The sequence below is a fragment of the Musa acuminata genome, chromosome BXJ2-11, assembly GCF_036884655.1.
Source record: "Musa acuminata AAA Group cultivar baxijiao chromosome BXJ2-11, Cavendish_Baxijiao_AAA, whole genome shotgun sequence".
NCBI classification, from domain to species: domain Eukaryota; kingdom Viridiplantae; phylum Streptophyta; class Magnoliopsida; order Zingiberales; family Musaceae; genus Musa; species Musa acuminata.
Window position 1 is genome coordinate 31,835,884 of NC_088348.1, and position 26,241 is coordinate 31,862,124.

Genomic DNA, 26,241 nt, shown 5'->3' on the forward strand with positions numbered 1-26,241 from the left:
CCTCAAAGCCCGAAAAAGATATATGATGCTATTCTTACCTAATTTACATTGATTTTGCTAAACTTATACTATTACTATATTTATTTGTAACTTGAAAACCCTATCCTAACTTTTTTTTTAATTTTCAGGTATTTTCGGAGGGTTAAATCGATGAAATCAGGTGTACCGCTCGGTACACCTCGGTATACCGCTCGATACGTCGTACCGTACCGAGCCCGAGTCGAAACGCCGGTACGGTACGGTACGACGAACCCTGAATAATAAGTTCACATTTTACAAAATATTATGCGTGAAAAAGGTTTAGTGAAGAATGAGAGAGAGGAGCCATTTTGATAAGCACTAATAAGTAATAATTTAATTTTTTATTTTTAATTTACTTTCACTCATAAAGATAGAATTATAATATTTATTTCTTATGATTAACACACAAAAATAAAATTTGAATTATTTACTTTCTAAAAATTATATTACTTATTATAAAAATAAATTAATTAATAAATTTGAATATACATATATATAATTAAAAAAATTAATTTTCTTTATTTTTAATCATACTATATAAATAATAATAATAATAAGTTTTATTTATGATAAAAAATTTATATCAAGAGAGAAAAATAATCGATGGTTATATTTATACCAAGAATTTGGTGAATATTTATTATACGCAATTAGCAGGGATATGTGATTATTAGCATAGATTTTACTAGCAGAATCAACTTTTGGTGAGAATCTTATTCATAATTAACAGATGTTTTGACTCATTTTTACAATCACAAACAACGATCCGATTAAATCCAACACGAGAACAGTGTTGTGCTGCTGCTGCACCGACAGCATTCAGTGTTGCGTGCGCGCACCTCGCTGTAACGTTTCCTTCCTGTGACAGACTCACACAGCATCTCTCGGTTAGGACGCCACAGTTGATCCAAGGCTAGACCATCTCAACCGTCCATTCATCAAGGCATTTATTTCTATTTATAAACGCCGATCGCCGACACGATCGAGCGAGCTCGCGTGCAAGTCTCAGGCGGCTGGCTGGCTAGGGTTTCCTCTTGTCTCTCCCCTAGGTCTGTCAGGTGACCGATTCTTTCTTATCTTCCTAATTCAAGGTTTTAGCTTACCTTCATGTAATCTTTTCTGACAACTGAGTTTCACCGTGGTTTGATCATTACATGCGATCTGTCGTCTTCTCATGGTGATGGGTGTAGGATTTGGAATCTGGTAAAAATTGGTTCTTGATTCTTTTGATCCAGAAGCATAGGGTCGAGGGACGCTTAGATACATGAAAAACGATTTTTTTTTTTCTGTTATTTGCTTATTAAGAATTTGGTGGATTATTCGAAGTTCATAAATTTGCTGCTACGGGGCTAAAAACCCTTACTTTCCATCTCCTGAGTCTTTCTTTTTTTCCCTTTCCTTGATTAGTGCGGGCTATTTTGATCTGCACATCATCGAATCTGTGTCTGCATCTGCAGACAAAAGGATGGACCTAAGGCAAATAATTAAACAAATGTGGGTTTTGTGTGAGAGAATGTACCAGGCCGGATATGAACGAGGTTAAAGTTAGGTTGTCTATTATTTTAGAAATTCAATGATTTAGTAGTAATGATAAACACAATGCAGTTTTTTGAAAGTCATATCTTGTTTGGTTTCTCTCACAGGTGGAGCAATATGGCATGTGAAGTTTGACTCTTTCACTTAAGATGCTTTGTGATTTATTAAATTCATTCATATTATGTAGAAGTAGCAAAACTAAAATTTCATATTCATTTTGGTTCATTTCAAATTATGACCCGCTTAATAGTTGCTTGTTCTTTCTCTGCATGCAAGTTAATGCCCTTGCTTTTAATCATATGACATCTATATATGTTCAAGTGAGAAGAGGATTAAGAAGGTTTTCTGTTGATATTTTTTTCCTTCTTGAATTAAATCAAACCGTGTAAAAAGCTTCTGATGCTTCGAAACTAAATAAAATATTTTATGTAGGTTCTGAGGTATGGTTACTGGTCGATGTTGGAAATAAAATCTAGCTAAGTATTCTCGTTGAGAGTAATTGAGCTTGTTGTACTAGAGGCTTCCATAAAGATAGTTGAGTGTGATTTAGCACTCTTCAAGTTTTGTTATTCAGCCAAACCCATCACTTTTACTTCTTGTTATTGCTCACTGTCCATGGTAATTTTTGTATTTGCAATGCATTTTTATGAGAGAAGATAGAACAATGCCTTCTAGTTTTTAGTTTGAGCTTTAAAATGAGACAGCTTATAAGTTGAATCCACTCCCTCAAACTTTTTTCGTGCATCTTTAGTCTCTCATTCATCTATCTACAGTTTTAAATAACTATCTACAGTTTTAAATAAGACAATTAAAACAAGTAATGTGTTGACATTAACAGTTAGCTTAACTTTTCATTTTTTTAGCTAGTGCCTTTAAAATACCAGCTTGTGGAAATGCTTGCATAACTTTTATGGTATTTGTTGAAGACTTGCAGCACCCAAAATGCCTCGCTATGATGATCGTTATGGTGGCACACGTCTATATGTTGGCCACCTGTCATCACGTACTCGTTCACATGATCTTGAAGACCTCTTCAGCAGATATGGCAGGTATTAAAGCTCCTGGTGCATACTAATGCTGCATTGTTTTCATCAGGATCTGATTCTAGTAATAATTGTTGTCACTTTGTAGGATGAATCTTTTTTTCTCCATTTATACATTATAAATAATAATATTTAGTCACAAATTGATTAGTTTCACGTATAAGGAGGGCAGTTTTGCTGGCTTTATGCTCACATAATTCTTTGGGTTCTTTGTGGTCATCCTTTAATGTACCACACATTTATGCGTCTGTCATCATCTCCAAAATTTAATTTATTTTCACTATTTTACTGTATATAGAAAGCTGACCATCTGGATTTTTGTGATGGTAGCTATTTTGTTTTCTTTTTCTTTTTCATTTGGTTTCCACAAGATGTCTCCTAGCTGAGATAACTTGCTGAGGTGATTGGAGATGTCATTGTTTCCCAAGCCAGTATGTTGTGCTTGGATGTTTGCCATTTATCTTTATATGTTATATTGCGAGAAGGTTAAAGCAAAGTGAGTGTGTTTTAACTTGAATGATGTTGTTGAAGGTTGTTGGGTTTTTGCCCAGCCGGGAGGTCTCTGGTGAGAGGGTGCCCTCGGTGGAATTGGTGGCTAGTCTTGCAAACTTAAATGAGAGTTTGGCGATTCTTTTGTAGTCTTATTGCGTGTCACAAAGTGGTGTTTTGTTCTTCTGAGGTGCGAATTATCATATGGTGTGCTACTTAACTTCTGATGGCCTTATTCTTTCTGGCAACCATTTCCGCAGAGTACGAGATGTGGATATGAAGCATGACTATGCTTTCATTGTATGTCAACTTATACTCTTTATGCAATCTCTACAGTTTCCTTTCTTTCTTATTATTGGCTTTTGTGATGCCAATAAACATTACCATTCACATGTTTCATTAATACCATCTGATTTAGTTTTTCTGTTTTCTATATGTTGGGTTTGTCTAAACATTTTCAGGAATTTAGCGATCCTCGGGATGCAGATGATGCTAGATACAGCTTAAATGGGAGGGAATTTGATGGGAGTCATATTATTGTGGAATTTGCGAAGGGGGTATGTAGTTTAACTATGAAGTCAATATATTAATTTACCACTTTTTGTTTCCTCCTACTGAAAGTTGGTATTCCCTCAGATTCCACGTGGTTCTGGAGGATCACGTGAGTATCTTGGAAGAGGCCCTCCACCTGGTTCTGGCAGGTGCTTCAACTGTGGCATAGATGGGCATTGGGCTCGAGACTGCAAAGCAGGTGATTGGAAGAACAAGTGTTATCGCTGTGGAGAAAGAGGCCATATTGAAAGAAACTGCCATAACAGTCCAAAAACTCTCAAGTATGATTTGTTTTGGCTTTTCGTATTGGTAATTAGTTCTTTGGCAATGGCTTTTCTGGCACTGGGTAGCTCGTGGAGATTGTCATGGTTCCCTATGCAGACGTGGGAGAAGCTATTCACGATCTCCATCCCCTCGCCGTGGTAGGAGCCGAAGCTATAGTAGAAGCCGCAGTTATAGGTGAAGCAAAAAATATTCAGATCCTTTATGGTTCCTTTCGCAAACTTGGCTTTTAGTTTAAATTTTGGTTTGTTGCTTCTAAATGCTGCATGTCTGTAGAAGACTCATTGTTAGAGGGCTGCATTGTTATTTAAAAGGGTGATGTGACTTTGTGATTGTTCGATAATTATGATGGACATGCAGTTATAGTTTTTGTGTTCATCTAAAAGTACTGGTCTTTCTAACTTTTATGTTTTCCACGACCAGCCGATCTAGGTCTCCTGCTCCTAGAAGAGATGGGCGGAACACAGAACGGGAGGACACAAGGTCAAGAAGTCCTGGTTATGACAGGAGTCCAAGGTCAAGAAGTCCAAGGTCAAGGAGCCCAAGGTCAAGGAAGAGCACATCTTCACCTAAGGGGAGGAAGCAGAGCCTTTCACCCGACGGTAGCAAGAGCCCACGAGCGAGCCGGAGCCCCTCACCTACGGAACGAAGGGAGGTTGAGCGCAACGGATCAAACTACAATGAGAGTCCTGTGAGGGAGAACAGCAGGAGCCCAATGAGTCAGGATCGTGATAACTCTCCAGTGGGTGGAGGGTATCAGAGCCCTGAGACGAACCGGCGGAGCCCTAGTCCCAAGGACGATAGGGACGAAGATGGACATGCTTCTCCCAGAGCTAGCGAGTCACAGGACTGATCTGGATTCAGTAGTTAAACAGAACTCTGTTAGTAGTAAATTCCATAAACGAGAGATGTCTTCAAGGACAATTGTCGGTGTCGGAACTTATAATTGTGTGATTTGTCTTAACTAATTTGCTATACTTTTATATTTTTTGTATTCATGTGATGTGTGGATGCTCAGTTTGACCGATGCAGAAGTTGCATGTTAAATTAGATGGTGGTGTTGAAAGAGTAGGTGAATCTGGGTGATAAATTCGAGTTACAAGGAAAAGTGTTCCAGGAATGTGTTTCAATAGCCCAACTTTCTGCGTCCTTTCCAAGCTTGATCCAATTTTAGAGCATTTCTTGGGTACATTAGTTTGAACCGATGGATCCATTGCGTTCTTTAGATGTTTTGACCTGTCAACTATGACAAGGTGTAATCTCTCTATGCAGTATTCTGTGAAATGTGCTCGAATCCATATTTACTCACAGTATGGTATTGTGAAAAGAAAAAGAAACAAACAAGAACACACCTACCACGGAAGGATAAATTGTGAGGCAGTGTTTCACACCCCCTTCACATCACACACACTCTCTCTGAACACCCCAGCTCAAGCCAATGCTGAAAACTATACTGTTACTCACTTGCACCTTCAAATGTTACTGAACTCTTGGCACTCTTACCTGGTCTTTCTTTGTTCTGACATGGGATGCACAAACCTAAAGCTTGGATCCTATGAATGACACTACCTGGCCATCAGCACAGCCTTGTCACAGAGTTGAATGCACCTCATTGTAGATTATTTGCGACTACTTGTGACTGAAGTTTCCATGACCTCCCGGTGCCGACAGATGAAAGCCCTCGAATTATTATGTTCGTGATTGCTGATCTCCGACCTGCCTGTGGTTCAAACTTGAATTCTTATGATATGTCCATAACCAGCAAAATCTTGTGGCAGCTGACACCCTGCCTTCAACAGATGATCTATGTGGCTATATATATCCACCATCAAAACTAGATCTTTTAACCAGAGGAGCCTATCCTGCCATGAACTCTACAACAAGTTCTTCCAATAGTTCCTCCTTCAGCGTCCTCTCGATCTCCACTCCTACCTCATCGATGTCATCTCCTAAGTCTAGCCATTTAATGTCCAGAACCTTGTCCTCTGCGTTACCCCCACTAAGTTCCATACGTTTCTCCACCAACATTTGCCATGTCTTCTCCACAAGTCCTTCAGAACCCCACATGGGTGCAATCCTTCTTGTGGAATTAACCCATGGATGCCGGTCCATACAAGGAGCGAGGATCTCTGCGAGTGTCGAGTTTGTCAGATCAAACATCAGCCTTCTCTCTGAGTGTGACCATGCAACCAGTTTACTGTACTTCCTCTCCAGCTTTTCAAATAACGTTGGTTTCACTGGATGTTCCGGTGAGTAACATGCATTACAAAGCTTCCCTTGCTTGGCACTGTGAACACCAGACACAATTAGTATATCAAGAAGGTAGGTGTAGTCCCTCTCCTCTTCATCCATGAACTCCTCTTCTAAGTAGCTATTCTGCTGAATGGATTGACAATCCTCACTATCATCCTCGTTACTCAAAGTGATAACTTCTGATGCCTCGGCGCATGGATCTACTGACTCTGAGGGTAAAGTTTTTGTATTGAGCTCTGCAAGTAAGAAAAACATTATGCACATTTGTAAGAGAATGGACTAGGCTAAGAGAGCTGAAGATCCCATTACCATTTATACTTACCAAGAAGGCCTCCATTCAGAATTTTAGGACATCCCAAATCATCTTCTCTCACTGGAAGATCAAGTACAGAAACAGGGCATGGTTGCGAAGCCTCTTTTGTTCTTACAGGAGTGAGCAATTCAATATATAATTGAGAGCCATCAGTTGGTGCTTCCTGAGGGAAAGATTAACCTTTTAGGAAGATGCATGATACAAATTCATCTTGAGATTCAAGATGCAACTGAATATTACTGGAATTTTTAAATTAAAAAAAAGAAAGAAGTATTCACCTACATACCAAGAAAAAGTGATCGAGGGATATGTACCGACAAGGTGTCACATTAAATCTTGGAGAACATATTTCAGAAGGCTAGTTGTCGATCATGAAACAAAAGCAGAACAAAAGCAACAGTGATGAAAATAATCTGAAAAGCTTCAGAATTAACAATAACAAGGACAAGCCTCCAGGTAAATAAGAAATTTTGAAAGAAAATTCCCCCATTTGTTCTAAATCCTGTATCTCCTGCGCTAAAAAAAAGGGTCTATATTTTGGAAAGATAGTGAGTTTGGGAAGGTTTTTGGTGTGTCTCGACCATGCCATGTCATGTGGACAGTATGAGCATAGGGGGTCCACTCCATGTCAATGATTTGCAGACAGGTCTCTACATGAATGTCAGGTTGTGCTTCTCCACTCGGACCTGTGCCGCAGCTTTCTGTTGGTAATGTCTTCAAATTAGAGTTACTAGAAAGGGGCATACTTGCAGATATTAGAACCAAAATTTAAATATTTACAATTAATTCAACTGAGCTTTTGCCCAGTGGTTCCCCTCCTCATCTTGATCAGGTTCTAGTTCTGGTGTCAGCGTAGGTGGCTGCCCAAGTGGGGTATCACTCTTTTGTTATTCTCTAGAAAAACCATATGCAATTATTTTCTACCATGTTAAAAGGTAAAAAACTTGTAATTTATAGTCCACAAAACCCCTTTAAGATTATGCTCGGAGACAACAATTTATTATTCAAGTATACCGCTCCCTTGAAAAAGGAAATTGAAAGGATTTGATAGCTCTCAAATCTATAAAAGTCAAGTGCTAGTAGCAAAGCAGGATTCTATCTTGGTTAATGTCTAACCTGATACCTCAATTCTCAGACAATGTCACAGCAAATGCTTTACGGTACTGTGTCAAAAATGGAGGTTCAGCCATATGATACAAGAAAACTTTAGTAATTTAAATGATCAATTAAAATACTACAAAATGCATTCTAAGAATCGCAAAGACTACAACACCCATAAAGAATGTAAGCATGAACTTAAAAAAATGATAAGATGTAATACAAACTAAGGAAAGAAAAAGGGTTACTTCGTCAGTCATATACTGCTAAACATACTTGTATATCTTAAAAGTAACCTCAATACACACCTTCAAGTTAGGACTGGAAAATTTAGGATTCATTAAGATCATATGAGTCATTGTTGGCTGAGCTAGCTCCTGATCTGTTATCGACATATGCGCATCTGCAGAACGGGGAACAGAAGGAAGTTCAAAATTCAGTTCAGCAGTTGATTCACAAAGTGCACCTTTCCGCATCCTTTCTTGATTCGTGTGAATTTCTTTTGAAGGTAGGTTATTTTCCTCTCCACCAAAATTAGAGTAAAGCTTGAGATTGCCACTTTTAATGCTTTTGAGTGAAGAACTTTCTCTTGGAATGCATTTTTTTTGTCTCAGCCTCAACATATCATGAAATGTACCAAAGTGTTCAACACCAAATCTGTGCATGCTGCTCAAATTTCGACTCCCATAATTAGTTGATGAAGCTGGAAGAGCAGTTGATTTTGGTAGATTTATAAAGAACCCATCTACCCAGCTATCCCTATTGTTAATACTTGAAGGAGAACCCCATGGTGCTCGCATGTCAAGTTTGGATAATTTCTCATCTGAAACAGTATGAACCAATGGTGAACCCGGTGCTGGATTTTGAGTTTCCAAATCGGATAAAGCAAACATTTCAGCCAAAGTACTTGAGCCTTTACCACAATCTCCTGCCTCCTTAATGTGGTCGGTCACCTTCCACTTTCTAGACAAGTTTTTACTGGACTCTCTTCTAAATTCAGTTGAAGTTGCTGAGGAACCATATGTGCTATTCCAGTAATTACATCTGTTGGAAGGTCTACAGGATGCCTCAGAATTGCACAGATTGTTCGCACCAGGCATAATACAAGAGCTCTCATCCCTGGAGAATCTGTTAAGCCCCAAAACTGGCACATGCTTATTACTGCTGCTTTTGGATTCTTTCGGTTGTTCTGTGATCTCTCTAGAAATTTCTCTTAAACCTTTAGTCTTGCAGCCAAAAGCTTCCATATTATGGGAAAAGTTAGACCATTCCCTTCCTACATTGTCAGGCTCTTGAAACACAGTTTGAGTAGTCAGTCTTCTATCAGCAAACTGAATAACCTTAGGAGTTTCAAGAACACTTCTTCCCTTGCTATGGGCTTTATTAGTACTCGGCTTCAAAAGAACAATATGATTGGGATGGACACATGGGTTACTGTTGCCTGCAGATTTTTGCAAAAGAGAATCATTGTGTTCCTTAAGAGAGTGTCCGACCATACCAGTAACTGGTTTTGTAAAAGTGATCATAACATCATTCAGCAGATTAGTGAACCCATCTGTCTTCCTCTCTGATGGACAACATACTTTATCACTTTCAATCTTAGCACCACTTGAAGACTTGAAAAGTGCAATCTTGCTTGTTAAATGAGAGGGTGCAAGCCACTTCAAATCATGAAAATATTTCTTAAATAAGAAATTGGGTTCCTGGAAGGCTTTAAAAAAATGATGCTTCTTGCAATCGTGGTCTGCCAACCTATTATTAGATTTTATAAAAGTTCTTTGTGATTTGTCACTATGAAATTGCTTCACACCCATGAAACTTTGGTCGACAGAGCTTACACCTGGCTTGAATTGTTTGTTCACATCAAACTTGTATTGTTTTAGACTTGGCAATGCCTTATTATCTGGTTTTTTCTTTTCTCTCTCAACTTTTCGCGTTTCTGTGACATCATAAACATCTTTGAATCCTTGGTGCTCAGTGGTGCTCATCCAGGGTGAATGCTCCTCTCTCCTCAGGTACTTGTCTTGCAAGCCAACAGCTGATATTTCCTGAAAGCAATCATTTATTACCTTCTTTTGTTTATTGACTTCTTGTACAGGAGGCTGTTCATCGAGACCCATTAATTTTGCAATTATACTAGGTGAGGACCATCTAATTTCTGCCTCTCTTGTAGTTTCTTGATCCATATGTTTCTCCGATGGTTTCACACTGGTCTTGTCATATGGGCTTTGGCAAGACTGGAGCAAATCACAAATATCAGAATGTTTGAACAAAACAATGTAGGCTTCAGAAGTCAAGCAGACATCCAAATGCATGATAGAAAACATTTTTTTCTTCCTAAAATGTCTTTTTCTTTTCTTAAATAATTTTCTGTTGTTATTGCAATTTTATCAGACGCATCCAGTACAAGTAACTAACACGCTATCTAGGAAATTCAAGACAATACAACATCAGTATTGCTGAACAAGCAATTATTTTACTTCTAGGAAATCTACTATGACATCCATTGTGGATATCTCACAGATAATACTAAAAGTAACAAATTACTCGATGCATGTTAAATGCATGAATAAGAGTGCACATCGGCCTTCAAAACACATCAAAAGATACTGGTGTTCTTTGTATTTTACTGTTTCACTGCATACAGCTTATTCAAAGCAATAGTATACCAGTTGGGAAGAATGGCACTTACATAATCTTCTTCTTTCTGAAAGCTACTACTGCAAGTGGATTCAGATTCCATTTCAAGTCCATTCCTTTGTTCCATCAGATAATCACATCCTGAAAGAAACCTGAAATTTGTTAGACAACTACCAGCCCGATGCGACTCTCAACAGATGAAATTTTGTGTAACTTTGGAAGGTCATTCAAGATCTAAAGCATATACTGGATTATGAACAATCTCCTAATCTGGCACATGATGTAAAATTTAGATAAAGGCAGAGAAAGGATCATTTTTTCTTGAAGCATTTAAGCAACGGAACTATAAACCTCAGCATCTTAAATGCAAGCTGAAGTATATGGTCACACTAAGCTTTTGGCGAGTAGTTAAACATAGTAATCAGTAACATGACAATAATGTTTTTTGCTGGGAGGAATATGGCTTCTCACCATTGTCATCCAAGACCAATTCAGCTATCGATTACAAAACTCTCAATAACTAAGACCAATTCAGCTAATTAATAACAGAAATGAGTTGAACTGTGCTGTTATGCATAGACAATGCGGCAATCATGGTGAAGACTGTGCCTGGAAAACCTGTATGAATAGAATGGGAAAGGGAAATTAAGAACCAGTGGATGATGGTGAAGATGATACAGGAAAAACAAATTCCAGATGGATGATACAACAAAAAACGTCAGGCAACTGCAAAGAGAAGCATACGAAGTTGTTATCTATCACTACTATTTTCTGATGTAAGGAAAAGAAATCCTCGAAGATTTTTGCGAGTCGATGGCAGACGAACTCTCATATGAAGTCCTGATCGAGAAAAAGGAGAACTTTTTGACAGAAGGAGACCTTCCATTTTATTTATTAGCTAACAGAGCAAAGCACGGCCACAATTCTAAGAAGTCTGTGATTAGATCACATAAAATACTTCCCTTTCTGCTGGTCACTACTTGAATCCACATATACTCATGCATCCAAGAAGAAGAAGAAAAGGCGGTACTTCAAACAGACCACAAAAGAACCAAAAGCCACCGGAATGTGGAGAGCGAGATAGAGAGAGAGAGAGCGAGACGAGATGATCCAAGACGCACCGGAGACCCGCAACACGCCACCACCGACCCGATAGGCTCGTTCTCTCCGCTGCCCCCGCCGGCGACTCCGGAAACCCTGCTGCGTCCGAAACCAATCCGCCTCCATCTCTCCTCCTCTTCTCTTATCCGGGAAAAAAGGAAGGATCTTTCACATCAAATCTTCCATAATTCTCTTCTTCGATACAATTGGGACACATTCATCGACGCCACTAAGCATTGTACACCAAGACACCAAATTGTGTGTGTGTGTGTGTGTGTGAGAGAGAGAGAGAGAGAGAGAGAGAGGGAGGTGTTTCGTAGGTGGGGACTCGAGGGCAGACCAGAGAGCGAAGCAGAGGAGATGAGAGAGAGCAAACAAATGGCAGCGGTAAGCATATAGGAGTCGCACTGTATAGAAAGAGTAACGATGACGGCTATTGGCTAACGCTGCATCAAATGTCTGCCCGTTTCATAGCAATAACTGAGTAATGCCATTAATTTAATCTGGTCAATATACAGAACAATATAAATCCTAATCCCAATAGTTACTTCCCCTGTCATCAAGTCACATACTTGTCGTTGTTTGATGTCTTGTCTGTCTGTGTCAATCCAAGTAACAATTGCCATGGCCCATGGTTGATGCGATCACGCGTGCTCGTTGTACCGTTCACCCTTTCCCTTCTTCACAGAGAGAGAGAGAGAGAGAGAGAGAGAGAGAGAATGATAGAGAGAGCTCTTCCTGCTGGTCTGGTATTGCATCATGGAGAAAGTAGAGAGTACATCAACTGATGGAAGATGAAAATGGATGTCTTCGTAGAACTTTGGAGTCATCTCTTTGGTTCTGCTTATAACCCATGACAGCTTCAATGGGTCAAAAACAGGTGCTTCCGTGAGAGGCTATGAAAACTTCTGCCGTATCATTCATCTTCCCCGTAATAATTGGTGAGATGACTGAATCTTAATCGTGCCAATAACGGGCAGGTTTCTGCAGGTGAATCAGTGGTGTTCAGCATCTGCTCAAGTTGTGGTGTGTTTGAGAGGACCACCACAACTTGTTCATAGTTGGCAGAAGGCTACAAGCAGAGGCAAACAAAAAGTCTTCTCGCACATGTAACAGTGGCCCATTTGGGATGCTACCCATCTTGTACTACTCTCTGCATCTCTCATTTGGTTGGAAGTAAGTTCTCATGCCCAAACTCCTTTGAGCAAAAATCCTTTAGCATTCTTCCAAACAAGGAATAAACTTACATCTCATTGTCTATAATATCATTCAGAGTGTCTGCATGGCTTTCTTTCTTCTTCTTCTTCTTCTTCTTCTTAGTAGTGATTGCAGCAGTTTAGGTAACAAAACATAAAACATTCATTGCCTTATCACACAAGGCATAGAATTCCCCCCAAACTCCTTCAATTGTGCAGTAGCACCACTTGTCAGTGATGGTGTTAATTAATGTTGGACAGCTCACTGCTTCAGAAGCATTAAGTAAACATGTGTTCCCACATGCAACCACAAATGATGGACCCAACATACATACATACACAGACAGAGAATATTCTGATGCTTAGTTTAGTGGTGGCTATGAGAAGAAAATGTGGTGCCTATTTAATTATCTTCAACACAAACGGAGGCCATAAGAATGCACAATCATAGCATTATCATGGATAATTATCCATGCTAAAATTCTATGTTCATCTAACAACAGTTGGATTGCTCAATCACATCTGCAACATGTTTGGGACACAACTTATTTGATAGAAGGTCAGAACTCTCCACAAGATATCTTATTGACCTCACCTCCATATATTTTTCTCTTTGTAGTCTCTTGCTTTCCTGACTCACATGGTTTGTTTGTCTTCCCACATTCATGAACTACATTATTATTATTATATCTTTGTATACTACTCCTAAATATTCATCATGTTCTCAGGAACAGATACTGAGAAGGCCAAGATCAACTTTTTTGGGGTGCAAACATGTCACTTGGGAAGTGTTCGAATAGAGCCAAACAGTAAGAGCAGAGACATGTCTGATGTTTACTGTGTATGCTGATTAGTTCTGAGTTAATGATTCAACAGTTTCAAATCGAACTAGAACCAGGAACATCTGATTCAATTCTAGTTCTTGCAAATTGAAATGAGAGTCAAAATATTCATCATTAAAAACACACACAAATAATGGTTAGGATTTTAAATTTTAAATTTAATGACTTAATTTCAATATTGATGGAATGATTTTTCTTTTAATATATCGAAATCGATGATTAGGACAGTAATCGAAACCGATAATTCTGGAATTAAAACCGATAATTTTAGGACTGAAACCGAAACTATGTGAAACTAGTTGGATTTTGATTCTAAACTTGATAGAATAAGAAGCGATTTAATTGGCATGGATGGTCAAACCATAAAGGATAAGTACTGCTAATAAGATAAAACGATGATGACGAAGTGATGAATTGGCCACATCAATCATGACCACTTCTAGCAGGGACTCAACGCATAGATTTGGCACTTTGCCTCAGGCATCTCTAGTTTGTCCTGCCCATCGAATCACCATCTCTAATGCTTCTCACAGAATGGCTCTTATGGTAGGTAATACCAGTCCATCACAGCCTGTTCAAGGCATCATGCGGTGTCACCTTCCCATTAGGAATGCAGCTTGTTAACGCAGAAGATGTTCGACAGAGAAATCTTTTGCACTGCTCATTCCTTCACAGAGGAGGATAGGTAGAATCTGCAGCTCTCAAAACATGAACAAGAAGAAGGTAAAACCACACTGACTTGAATTCACAGATAAATGACCTCAACAGCAGAAGAGACATGAGTAGAAATTTTATCATTCCACAATTGCATGAGCATCAGCAAACCAAATAAAATAAGCAAGTCGATCGTAATTGCTGTGTGTATGTGACTGCAAAGCTCTCCAAACCACCAACTCCAAAGATAGATTCGTAGAAGAGTTCATCTTAGAGACCAAACATATATATAAAACCATGATTATTTAGTGACTCTTATTATAAAGACAAATCGGATTCATTTCGGTGTTTCTTCGTGACCAGAGGGAACAAAGACTAGAGCATATTCTTACACCATTCTCTGAAATAGAGCTTGAAGGACGAACTTGCACAAGAGAAGATATTGTGAAGGCTCAAACTATAGATATAGTTTGTATATGAACATTTTTATATATAGTTTTTTTTTTTTCTTTCGTGAAAACTATATCTGTTAATTGGGAAGGAAGGATAAAGGTCTGTATAATGGGCCAATCCAAGCTCAAATTGAGCCCATTGTTTCTAAATCATTGGGCCTGATTGGGCTCAACGGGCTGAGCGATCACTAATTTAATTTTTTTGCTTTTAATGGCATATATGTATATATATTTATGTATGTTTTTGTTATAGCGAATATGATGTGGCTAACACATTATTTGTTGATGTGTCATCATTTTGATAGTTAATGTCATGTGCTATCTTAATAATAAATCGTATCTTGACCGCATCATCAATTGACATGTGTTAAAGTTGGATTTCGATAAATAACATGACTAACTGATAAATAGTCTAGTTATAAGCAATTACAACTAATAGGTGCAACTATCCTCAACAGATGATGCAATGACACCTCAAGCTTCATTATTATATCTCTAACGTTGAATTAATATTGACTTCAGCATAGGTGCTATTGGAATCACCCCTAAATTAATTTTGCAGGATCGAGAGTCTTACTTAGTGAGTTTTTCTAGAGATCAACTTGAAAAAAAATTGGGTTGGATTCGAATTGGCTTTCAACACAGATAACAAAAATTGACTATAACGTTTTGACACTAGAAGGAGAGTCATCGACCGTTATATCTCTAGAAAATTTCATAAGACCACTATGAGCAAACCCTAAAGATTTGAAACCCCCTCGAAGTTTCATGGATCGACCTTGATACCCCAAATGCTCTTAATCTGAATCGCCCAGTTTTGGCAATACTGAATTATGATTTGATGGGGATGTTGGCTAGATAATTTTCCCTATCTATTTTGGACAAATTCCTTAAGGCTTTAACTTCCTATGTTAGACAACTATGAAGGGAAGGCCGATCCTTCAAAGTATATAGCGATATTTATTTTACAGAGGATTCTTTATGGGACTACGTACACCCTTATGTGTTAGATATTTCCAACATCCCTAAGAGGCCCAACATGCAAGTGGTTCACTAGGCTACCCTCCAAGTCAAACTCTTCCTTTAGATAATTCGTCAAAAAATTTGAGTTTAGTTTTATTAGCTATAAGCTCTCTTAGCTATACGATAGGAAGAGAAGGAATCCTTGGAAAGTTACACCATAAGGTTTAATTATGAAATTTCAACAAGTTTCATGGGAGTTCATGGTGTACAATACTTCTCACATTGAAGTATTCATGCAAATCCAAGAGAATGAACTCTTGAAGACACCCTACCCTCTAAGAGCTCTATTGATAAGAAAAGATATAACCAAAATATTATCGCTTTTACTAGGACTATAAACATAATATCCAAATTGCTATATTTTCAAGGAGCAAATCTAAAATTTAATTCGAAATAAGCACCTTAATAAATTCCTCCATAAAATTCAAAAATCTTTATTAAGACCCCAAGGCCCAATTGAGAGAAAAGTGGATGTGATTGTCGATAAACTAACGACTAAGGGTAGTAGCTCATTTGCTTGAAAGATCTATGCAAGGGAGCCAAAGTTAAAAGGTTTTGCTCGAATGAAGTTCAACCCATTGTATTTAGCTAAAAAAAGGTAAGCACTTAGACCCATGCATGATGATGCATTGGTAGTATCCTTAAAATCATAAACGCATGGGTCAAAAGAATTTGAATCAATGCAAGGAGCTTGACAAATATTTTATACTAATTCTTTTGAATAAAATTAGGTTGTTAACACAAGGTCTTCAACCCATCTCCTCCACCCTTATCGGCTTCAGGAGAGTTGGTTACCTTAATAGGAGCTATCGATATTTTGTAACCTTCTGGTGATTGTACAAAAATAGCAAAAACTAAAATCCTAATGGTCGACACTTCCCCAACTTATAACGTTATCATTGAGTGACCTATTTTCAATCTTACACAAGTAATAATGTCAACCTATTATATGACCCTCAAGTTCCTAACTAGTTCAGAAGTAGAGGAGATTAAGAGCGACTGTAAGGAATCTAGACAGTATTATATGATATTGGTCATCCTTCTGAAAAAGAAAAAAATATTGGTTTAACAAATAGATATGCATAATCTCTCATCATTGGCCTTATACCTTGTGATAAAAGAGTCTTTAAAAGAAATTTTCTTAAATCTAAAATGGTCAGATCACACAATAAAAGTGAGGTCGACCTTAACCCAGGAAAGAAAAAGGGAATTCAATAACTCGAAAGTGTTGGCATGGTTAACTATTGATATGTGTGGGATAGACCATAACGTAGCCTAACATCAACTTAACATAAACCTATAATATAAAGGGATCCATCAAAAGCCTTGAAGATTCACTCTCAATTGCCAAAAGGCAATAAAGGAGGAAATTAAAAAACTCTTGCATGCAGGCTTTATCCACAAAGTCCATTACTCAAAGTGGCTTACTAATATAGTCCTCATAAAAAAGAGTAATTGAAAATAGAGAATGTGTATTACCTGTATCGATCTCAATAAAACTTTCCTAATAGACAATTTTTCTCTTCCACGCATTGACCAGCTTGTTGACTCTACTTTCAGACATAAGTTGTTAACTTTCATAGATATTTTCTCTAGATACAATCTAGAAAAATATGTAAGCAACAAGCATGGTATTACGTACCAAATGGATTGCTTTATAAATAATTCATATCAAATCTCTTGGTGCATTATCTCCACCCTACTAAAGTTGCCCATGTATTTTTTGAAATATATGATAGGGCCTGTGGGGAGTATGTTGGCATATAAACTCTAACATTCAAGATCATACATGAAGGTTATTATTGATCGATTCTTAAGCATGATGTCGAGGAGTACGTCCAATGCTACAACAAGTGTCAACGTAATGCTCGAGTCTAGAGACTACCTATAGTAGAGTTAATCCTCATCGATACGACCTAATCTTTCACACAATGGAGATTGGATATTCTTGGGCATTTTCCACTAGTTATTGGGCAAAGAAAATATGTGATGGTCGGGGTGGATTACTTCACTAAGTGGGTCGATGCCAAACTGTTAACTTCAATTACTGAAAAGTAGGTTGAAAGGTTTGTTTAGAAGAAAATCATCTCTTGGTTTAAAGTATCATGAGTACTAATCATAGACAATGGAATGTAATTCATTAATGCTAGGTTCAAATAAGTCTATTATTCTTTCGAAATTCATCTAAGGTTCAACTTAGTGGCCTATCTATCGATTAACGGTCAAGCTTAAATAACTAATTGAGCTATATTAGATGGTTTAAAAAAGAGTCCCAAGAGCTAAGAGAGCATCATGGGTGGACGAACTCCCAAGCATATTAAGAAGGTATCGAATTATGCTGAAGGTGTTCATTAGGGAATCCCCTTTCTACCTAGCATATGGAACCGAAGTGGTACTCTCAACTGAGATAGCATTGCCGATTGTCTGAACCCAATACTTTACCGAGGAAGAATCAAAGGTCAGGCTTAGAGTAAATTTAGGCCTTATTGATGAAGTCAGAACTCGAGCATACCTTAAAAACTTGGCATACAAAAGAATGGTTCTAAAACTTTCAACACCAAAGTTTGTCCTTATTGGCTAAAAGAAGAGAACTTAGTTTTAAGAAGAACCGAAGTCAGTAACCCAACTCAAGTCAGAAGCAAGCTAGCATCGACTTAGGAAGGAGCATATTGGATTATAAAGGAAGTTTGATCAGGAACTTATCAACTCCAAACTCTCGATGGGTTAGATATTCTTAGAACTTTGCACATTTCAAACTCCTAGGAAATAGTGTCCTTGATGTTATACTCTATAATATAATTGTAATAGAATTTATAACTTTGCCGATGATAGTGAAATATAAAGATGTAACTCTTGCATACTACAATAAAACTTATTTTAAATAAGTTTTTATTTATAAAAAAATATTACACCTTTGTTAGGATATGTCAAAATAGGTCTCCCAACTAAGAAAATAAAAAACAACAAAAATAAATAGAGAGATAATTAGTTTTGTCATTCTTATAGAATCTTTATAATCTCATCAAGGATCAGACTGGATTAGGTCGTTGTGTCACCATACAATGATGTCACTAGTGACACACACCATCGCACTCAATCCCGTAATCCGTTCGTGCGCCTTTATGCTTGTTTGTCTAACCTCATCGTGCTACTATACCTAGCCTCATAGCCCTTCTTGTGCCATCGCGCCTATTCGTTGACCCTATGGCACCATCGTACTTAGCCTTTTGGCTCTTTATGCACCATCATGTCTGGTCACTTAACCCTCTATACGCCACTGCACTTGCCTCTATGGCCTTTCGTGCACCTTTTCCCCAGTCATTCGATCCATAGTGCACCGCTTAGCATAGCTTTTCAATTCTCTACATGTTATTACCTTTGATTTTCTTAAACTAGTACACCATTGTTTATCGAAGCCCTAGATATTCGATCGTCGTATAGGAGTCCTGGAGAAATTATGTTATCGTCACTTGCTTGATGAACTTTATTGTGGCATCACAACTGATCATGCTCTTTCATCTCACCATTATTGCTAGCATACTAGATCAGTAGATAGCCCGATGAAAGGACCTAGTCAAATCAACTGAGTTACGTAGACTAGGTCGAGCAAATTGATCCCTTATTCTCTTATACTAGTATATCTTAAGTGAGCAATACTTACTAACTCAAATTCACAATGCTCCTTGGTTCGAGAAGTGGGGGACATATATTTTAGTGGATATGATGTGGTTGATACCTTAGCATCACATATAACTGATGTATCACCATTTTGAATGCTAATGTATTGCACTACCCAGTAATAATCATATCTCTATATGAATGCACTATCCATTAACATGTGTTAGGGTCAAATAATATGAATAATATGACTAACTAACAAACAATCTAATGTTTGCTATGAGTAGTTATAACCAACAAGGACAATCACTCTGGATAAATGGTGCAATTGCCTTGAAGCTCCACTATAGAGGGGGCTTTATTACATTAATAAATACTAAAGAAAAATAGGCCCGTTAGACTAGTCTAAATAGAATACTTATTCTACTAGGTTGACTAGTTCGAAACCAATATTAACTTAAGCTTTGAAGGGACATTATCGAAATTATCCCCAACTTAATTTTTCAAGAGATCGACTCAAAAAGAAATTAAATTGGACTTGAGTTGACTTCTAACTTATAAACAATTCAATTCGACCCTAATTGTTTCTATAAAACTATATCATTCTTTATTTTTATTATCATAAATTTAATTACTAATTAAATTACTCGATGCCAACATAACTTAAAATATTTTAGTTACTTTATATTATATATTTAATTTAATTAAAAATGATTAAAAATTTTAATTTGGACTTCTCAATATATATATATATATATATATATATATATATATATATGGTGATTGCTAAAATTTTCTTTTTTGAGTATTTTAAGAATGGTATCCTTTTCATAATTTTTAAACAGTCACTTTCTATTTTAAAAAATCTCAAAAATATCTCCCAAAAGCTGCCATATATTTTCTTGCCCAATCCTGAATCTATTTTCTGTAAACTATTTAATATGTTTTGTGGGTTAATTTTTATCCATATTCTTTTAAAAACACTATATAATAAATATTTTTATTATAAAACACTATGATAAAAAATATTCTATAGTGTTTTAAAAATACTGTATTTTTATGATTGAAAAGCAACCCACAAAGCACAAAGCACTGTCAATAATTGGCAAAAAAACTTTTTCGATAGAGTGGGGCAAAATGATAGTTTTTTGAAGAAACATTAACGGAAAAATGGTCACCCCCTATATATATATATATATATATATATATATATATAGGAGGTGTTTAGAATATATTGTGGGTTGATTTTTATCCATAAAAATACTATATAGTGTTTTTGAAAATTATATGGTATTTTTGAACAGATTTACAGTATTTTTATGATTAAAAATCAACAAACAAAGCTCTGTAAATAATTGATGAATTTTTTTTTTTTGGATTCGACGAAAGAAAATGGTAGCTTTTTGAAATATTAGAAATAGAGGTGATTATTTAGGAATGATAAAAATAGGTACTATCCGAGAAATGCCCAAAAAGAATATTTTTTTGGGCAATCGTCATATATATATATATATATATATATATATATATATATATATATATATATAATTAAAATTTATAATAGTAAATATGCTATTTTGAAACTTCGTGAGGATATATATGTAAAAACACCAACACCATTAAGAAAATTCCGGCTATAAAAGTGACGCCTTTGTCCTCTTTTATCGTGATTTATTCTGTTTGTTGTCGTCTCCTCTTCCTCTTCTCCGATCCCCTCAGTGTTTTCTTCGACAAAGTGTAGATCCCGTTGCCCTCTACCTCGTAGATCTGTTTCTCCTCGATGGATTGTTTGATGACTCATTTCTTTTTGACGAAATATGAGGATTTACGGGTTGGTTGTCTGGATCTAGTGATTTCGACCCCCGATCGCTGTCTTCGAAGCGATCGAGCTTGTCTTTCCATAAAAGATACTGTCTTCCTTTGTAAAATACGGATCTTTGGTTAGATTTGAGCTGGATCGCGAGACTCAATCAGTATTTCTTTGAGTTGATCTTTGGCTTTCTCTTATCTGTTTGTGGGTTTTCTCTGATATGTTTATGCAAAGATCTGCTTTTCCTATGACCTTCTATTAACTTATTGTTGGATCTCACCTCTTTATTGCATCTTTTGATGCGGGAGGTTGAACTTTATTGTTGGTTTAGTCGGAAAAGAGAACAGGCCGTCTCTTTTCATTTTGTATATTTTGTTGCTTATTTTTCCTTTTCATACATGTTTTAATGTTCTTCGTAACTTGTATAAAGCAGAGCAAAGCAAGTGTTGATAGACTTATGTTTCTTGCCATTATTGAATCAAGATACAATTTTGGAGGCCAAGAAAAAATTTGGCCATTAAAGAGAACATAGTACTAATTTCCGATTGTTGCTGGGAGTTCTTTATCTTTCTCACCATTTACGAATCGACAATTTCTAGATTTATCACCTAGCTTTTGGGCATTTCTTTTCTCTATTGTTATGCGGTTAAGTGCTAATTTATCCAGTTTTCATTCAGTAATTGTTGATTCTTTATTGAGAGAACCAAGCACAAACTAGGTACTCATTCACAAGATACTTGATCTTTTGTCGGGGAGCTAAATGAGTCTTCGTTTCTAGAAGATCTTTTAAGGCTAAGTACAAATTATCTGCTCTTCCTGTGGAATGATATTTTTTTCAGGAGAGAACTAACAGATTCTAAGCCTTTACAGGTTATTTAAACCTATATTTGGGCTTATTGTAGGATATATGGTCCTTGCAATTTTTTTTTCTCAATTGATAATGACATAAGTAGAATTATGTATTGTTCTGTATGTTCGAGGTAATAAATCAACAATGCGTTTTGATTGTTCATAATTCTTTGAGAGAGCTTTGTCACTATTCAACTTGTGTTAATCATGTGCATTTCTTCAGATTTATAGACAATGGCCGAAGCTGACGATATCCAGCCTCTTGTTTGTGACAATGGTACTGGAATGGTCAAGGTCAGTTGGCATTATCAATTCATCTTCTTTGAAGCATACTATATTCAATTTTGGGCATGCCAAATCATCGGTGCTTCTCTTCCCTTTGTCAAACAGGCTGGATTTGCTGGTGATGATGCACCTAGAGCAGTGTTTCCCAGTATTGTTGGCAGACCTCGTCACACTGGTGTTATGGTTGGGATGGGCCAAAAAGATGCTTACGTTGGTGATGAAGCTCAGTCCAAGAGAGGTATCCTCACCTTGAAGTATCCAATCGAGCACGGAATTGTGAGCAATTGGGATGACATGGAAAAGATTTGGAATCACACCTTTTGCAATGAGCTCCGTGTAGCTCCTGAGGAGCACCCGATCCTTTTGACTGAGGCTCCTCTTAACCCCAAGGCTAACAGAGAGAAGATGACTCAGATCATGTTTGAAAGTTTTAATGTGCCTGCAATGTATGTCGCAATTCAGGCAGTCCTTTCCCTCTATGCTAGTGGCCGAACAACTGGTGTGTATCGATCTGGCCACTTGAGTAGGGTAGTTTAAAATTTTTCATCTCTGATTGGGCTATTTTTTGACAGGTATCGTGCTGGACTCTGGTGATGGTGTCAGCCATACTGTTCCCATTTATGAAGGATATGCACTACCTCATGCCATTCTCCGTTTGGATCTTGCTGGCCGTGATCTCACGGATGCACTCATGAAGATCCTTACAGAGAGAGGTTATTCGTTCACTACAACTGCAGAACGGGAAATTGTAAGGGACATAAAAGAGAAGCTTGCATATGTAGCCCTTGATTATGAACAGGAGCTGGAGACTGCCAAGACTAGCTCTGATGTGGAGAAGAGCTTTGAACTCCCAGATGGGCAGGTCATTACTATTGGTGCTGAGAGATTTAGGTGCCCGGAGGTCCTCTTCCAGCCATCATTGATTGGCATGGAAGCTGCTGGAATCCATGAGACCACATATAATTCCATTATGAAATGTGATGTTGATATCAGGAAAGATTTGTATGGGAACATCGTGCTCAGTGGTGGATCAACCATGTTCGCTGGTATCGCTGATCGTATGAGCAAGGAGATCACTGCTCTTGCCCCAAGCAGCATGAAGATTAAGGTGGTTGCCCCACCTGAACGTAAGTACAGTGTCTGGATTGGAGGGTCCATCCTTGCTTCTCTTAGCACTTTCCAACAGGTATATCCTACTTCTGATCTCATATCATTATTTTTCACTCGATATGTGTGTTGCATGATCTTGTCGCACTTTACATCCGCAGATGTGGATTTCAAGGGGCGAGTACGAGGAGTCTGGCCCAGCAATTGTCCATCGGAAATGCTTCTGAGCTTCCTTATGTCCTCCTACTGTGTTTTTTAAGCAGATTTTTAGGTCATAGTTATGGCTTGGCTGAATTGGTAGGTTTGCTGAGGATTGTAAGATTTGCCTTTGGGATGCCTATATGCTTTGTGTTTGGGCTAATAAGAGCCCTCTTGTTACATGTCGTTTTGAGCCAAAGGCACCATCAGTATTTGTTGTTGGTTCTGTAGACTCCCCCTTCTTCTTCTATTCTTTGCTTGTTTTGTTTTGGCTATGACTTGTAACACGGTTGGCATGTCCATGGCTTGGCTTTTGGTGTCTTATTGTATGATGATTTTGTAAGTCCGAGATCGTCGAAATGGTCTTTGTAGTTTGGATTCTTTGTGACATTAGTTTTTGTTGTCACTGATCTTATGACTTTCTGGTATTTGCACCAACTTTGTGTTATTGAAAGTATCCAACCAGTGAACAAGATTTCAGGCACTTACGGTTTCACACATTCTGAGCTTGACTTATGCTACTAGAAGAATAAAATCCAGGCCAATGCCAGTGGCTTTTACAGATATGAAGCTAATTATTTCATTTTGATGACACATTTTATTGAAGATGCAGCCTGGATGGAGTTAAGAGAACCTTTTTTCCCCTCTATCAGGCTCATACTCATCATCGTTTTGCCTACTCTAAGCTGAATAGTCTCATCCTATTCATAAACACGAGTACAAATGATACTTACAGACACGCAGCACTATTGTTCTTGTGCTGATGCGCGCGCTATCACCACCTTTCGCCGTGTGATGATGTCGTTCGATAGCGTGCTCGCAAGAATGTTTGGCCTGCATGCATCATGGCATCGCTTTCTTTTCTGCATCCCACAAAGGCACGTCCCATGAACTCGTGACGGCAAGCTTCTCAAGAAAATAGATGCAGGTGAGAGACACAAAAGTAACACTTCAATCCACACTTTACCGAGTGCGGAAGTACTGTTGACACGACGCTTCTTAGAGAGAGCGGAAAAAGCAAGAAAACAAGTTCGACATACTTCTGAAACACATCAATTCTCAGTGAAACTACAAACTTATACCGATGGCTTGTTTGTGTCTCGGCCATGTAAAGCTCACAGGAGCACTGATCAGCTCGTAGACACCTTTTATTGCATGTCCTTCTCCAATCTTGAAGGAGATAAATCTTCATGGAATGGTGGAACCACCTGATCTACCATCATCTGCAATGCGTGGCATTAAGTTTCAGGAATAAGGAGAGAGAGAGAGTGTGTGTGTGTGTGTCTGTCTGTGGCACACGAACAACGTTCATCGAGACTTACGTGCTTCGTTGCAAAATGGCCTCCGGTTGCACTGTTCATGGCACGTCTCGGAGGAGGATTTTTCCGTCGGCGAGGTGCCATCCGGTGAGTTGGTACCGGTTGTTGCCGGTGCTGGAAGGAGAAGCAATCACAGGATGAGCAACAAGCAGGTCATCTTCGCGTTGGCCATCGGGACCGTCTCGGTCGATTCTGGGTGCGTACTGGGTATGATTTGGAGGTGCGATGACGTTGTGTGGCTGTCGGAACGAGGAGGAAGATGGAGGAGGAGGTATTTCATGCTCTTGCAGTGCCTATTTTTGGACAGTCTTGGATGATTGGGTGTGGCCTTTAGAGTCGATAAGAAGCGAGAGAAGATTAATTGACAGAGATAATTCTGTGCATAACCAATGGAGTTTATTGCAATCAAATCGTGTATACGTGTGAGGAATTCCTAAACTGTAATCACATCGAGTTCCTAAACGAACAACTGAAGCAACTGAGAGTGGGAGCTACTCCTCCCGGCCATATCAAATAGGTTGAACTGTAGAGGAGCCATGGCCAAGTCCAGCTCCTCCCCATCACTCCGCATCAGTTCCCCATCCATGGCCTTGTGCCGCCGCATGTGGCCGCCCAACGCCTGTCCCAGCGCGAACCCCGCGCCGCAGATGGAGCACCGGTGCATGCTGGGCTTCGGCGTCGAACGGTCGATTCTCGGGCGCTTGTGGCTGGTCCGGTGTCCGCCGAGCGCTTGGAACGTCGGGAACCGGCGACTGCAGGTCTTGCACTCGAACTCGCCGTCCGCCGTCTTCGTCCTCCTGTGGATCTTCGCAGGAGGCTTGACGCCGAAGGAGAGTGACAGCTGCAAGAGCTCAGCATCTTCTGCGTCCCTCGAGCGCTTCATCGCGCGATGTATGATTACTTGAAGCCTCTGTTGTCAGGTGAGACTTGATGCCTTTTAACAGAGAAATAAATGCCCGCAGTGTTCCGGTCATGTAGATTTGGTTGAGTGGCTCCTGCTATTTATACATTGAGCTCTCGTGGAATCCGAGAAGCTCCGTTTCAATGACGAGGACCATTGCGCGTTGGCTTGATAGCAAGTTTGGGTTCAGAATGGCGCTACTTGGAAGGTTCTCATGACTTGGTGCTCAACGATTCTACTGGGCTAAGCAATTCCATGCGATTGCTTCGTAGTGAAGGAAGAAAAGTAGTGGTAGCGCGCGAGTCCAAAACACTTTGCCTTCGTCGATGGATCACGCGGCGCCGGTTTGACTTACGAGTTAGATCCTTCGGGACGAACGCTCATCGAGGCGGTTGTCGCAGACGGATGAGAAGAGACCAAGTGATTGCGAGTAGATACCGGTCGACATCAGAAAACAATATCTTGTGAACTCACGCAGAAGCTGCGCGAATGAGGTTTGACCAGACGACGTAGTCGTAAATCATTGATAACTGGTCAAACTCCCGAGTGACTTTTCACACTTGTTCATGCGACAAAGATGGGGACATCAAGGGAATCACCCTGCAAGAAACATACATAGTGCAGCCGAGGCTACAATCTTGCATCGTCATTCATCACTA

At 38.6% G+C, this 26,241-nt stretch overlaps 4 protein-coding genes across 10 annotated transcripts; 2 read left to right on the forward strand and 2 right to left on the reverse strand.

Annotated features, from left to right (window-relative positions):
• The first annotated feature begins 958 nt into the window (after positions 1-958).
• On the forward strand, positions 959-4,908 carry LOC135626865 (serine/arginine-rich splicing factor RS2Z32-like). Of its 5 annotated transcripts, none has more exons than XM_065132642.1 (7): positions 959-1,079; positions 2,484-2,606; positions 3,350-3,389; positions 3,551-3,646; positions 3,726-3,922; positions 4,023-4,100; positions 4,347-4,908. In XM_065132642.1, exons 2-7 carry the CDS (start codon positions 2,500-2,502, stop codon positions 4,774-4,776), a joined length of 948 nt encoding a protein of 315 aa, XP_064988714.1. In that variant the 5' UTR covers positions 959-1,079; positions 2,484-2,499; the 3' UTR covers positions 4,777-4,908. The 5 variants fall into 5 exon arrangements, with proteins under 5 accessions (XP_064988714.1, XP_064988715.1, XP_064988716.1 ...); XM_065132643.1 differs by having other exon boundaries at positions 967-1,070; XM_065132644.1 differs by having other exon boundaries at positions 992-1,079; positions 2,492-2,606.
• Positions 4,909-5,197: 289 nt separating this feature from the next.
• On the reverse strand, positions 5,198-11,762 carry LOC135626864 (uncharacterized). Of its 2 annotated transcripts, XM_065132640.1 has the most exons (6): positions 11,349-11,762; positions 10,280-10,368; positions 7,896-9,824; positions 6,776-6,847; positions 6,499-6,652; positions 5,198-6,412 (listed from the first exon to the last, which is right to left on the reverse strand). In XM_065132640.1, the coding sequence occupies exons 1-6, from the start codon at positions 11,452-11,454 to the stop codon at positions 5,781-5,783; spliced, it is 2,982 nt and encodes a 993-aa protein (XP_064988712.1). In that variant the 5' UTR covers positions 11,455-11,762; the 3' UTR covers positions 5,198-5,780. The 2 variants fall into 2 exon arrangements, with proteins under 2 accessions (XP_064988712.1, XP_064988713.1); XM_065132641.1 differs by lacking the exon at positions 6,776-6,847 and having other exon boundaries at positions 11,349-11,760.
• A 9,001-nt stretch (positions 11,763-20,763) lies between these two features.
• LOC135626866 (actin-2-like) lies at positions 20,764-23,768 on the forward strand. Of its 2 annotated transcripts, none has more exons than XM_065132647.1 (5): positions 20,764-20,850; positions 21,996-22,066; positions 22,163-22,556; positions 22,630-23,243; positions 23,326-23,768. In XM_065132647.1, exons 2-5 carry the CDS (start codon positions 22,007-22,009, stop codon positions 23,389-23,391), a joined length of 1,134 nt encoding a protein of 377 aa, XP_064988719.1. In that variant the 5' UTR covers positions 20,764-20,850; positions 21,996-22,006; the 3' UTR covers positions 23,392-23,768. The 2 variants fall into 2 exon arrangements, with proteins under 2 accessions (XP_064988719.1, XP_064988720.1); XM_065132648.1 differs by lacking the exon at positions 20,764-20,850 and adding an exon at positions 20,926-20,944.
• A 1,287-nt stretch (positions 23,769-25,055) lies between these two features.
• Positions 25,056-25,669, reverse strand: LOC135626870 (zinc finger protein ZAT18-like). Its single transcript, XM_065132652.1, has one exon. It carries the CDS (start codon positions 25,562-25,564, stop codon positions 25,139-25,141), a length of 426 nt encoding a protein of 141 aa, XP_064988724.1. The 5' UTR covers positions 25,565-25,669; the 3' UTR covers positions 25,056-25,138.
• Positions 25,670-26,241: the final 572 nt, after the last annotated feature.

Excerpts from the sequence above, each read along its gene's own strand:
- LOC135626866 (XM_065132647.1), top strand. The coding sequence starts at position 22,007 with ATGGCCGAAGCTGACGATATCCAGCCTCTTGTTTGTGACAATGGTACT. Across the intron at positions 22,067-22,162 it reads ATGGTACTGGAATGGTCAAG|GCTGGATTTGCTGGTGATGA; the intron begins GTCAGTTGGCAT and ends TTTGTCAAACAG. Across the intron at positions 22,557-22,629 it reads TGCTAGTGGCCGAACAACTG|GTATCGTGCTGGACTCTGGT; the intron begins GTGTGTATCGAT and ends ATTTTTTGACAG.
- LOC135626870 (XM_065132652.1), bottom strand. The coding sequence starts at position 25,564 with ATGAAGCGCTCGAGGGACGCAGAAGATGCTGAGCTCTTGCAGCTGTCA.
- LOC135626865 (XM_065132642.1), top strand. The coding sequence starts at position 2,500 with ATGCCTCGCTATGATGATCGTTATGGTGGCACACGTCTATATGTTGGC. Across the intron at positions 3,390-3,550 it reads AGCATGACTATGCTTTCATT|GAATTTAGCGATCCTCGGGA; the intron begins GTATGTCAACTT and ends AAACATTTTCAG. Across the intron at positions 3,647-3,725 it reads TTGTGGAATTTGCGAAGGGG|ATTCCACGTGGTTCTGGAGG; the intron begins GTATGTAGTTTA and ends GTATTCCCTCAG.
- LOC135626864 (XM_065132640.1), bottom strand. The coding sequence starts at position 11,454 with ATGGAGGCGGATTGGTTTCGGACGCAGCAGGGTTTCCGGAGTCGCCGG. Across the intron at positions 10,369-11,348 it reads TGGCGTGTTGCGGGTCTCCG|GATGTGATTATCTGATGGAA; the intron begins GTGCGTCTTGGA and ends GGTTTCTTTCAG. Across the intron at positions 9,825-10,279 it reads TTCAGAAAGAAGAAGATTAT|TCTTGCCAAAGCCCATATGA; the intron begins GTAAGTGCCATT and ends GATTTGCTCCAG.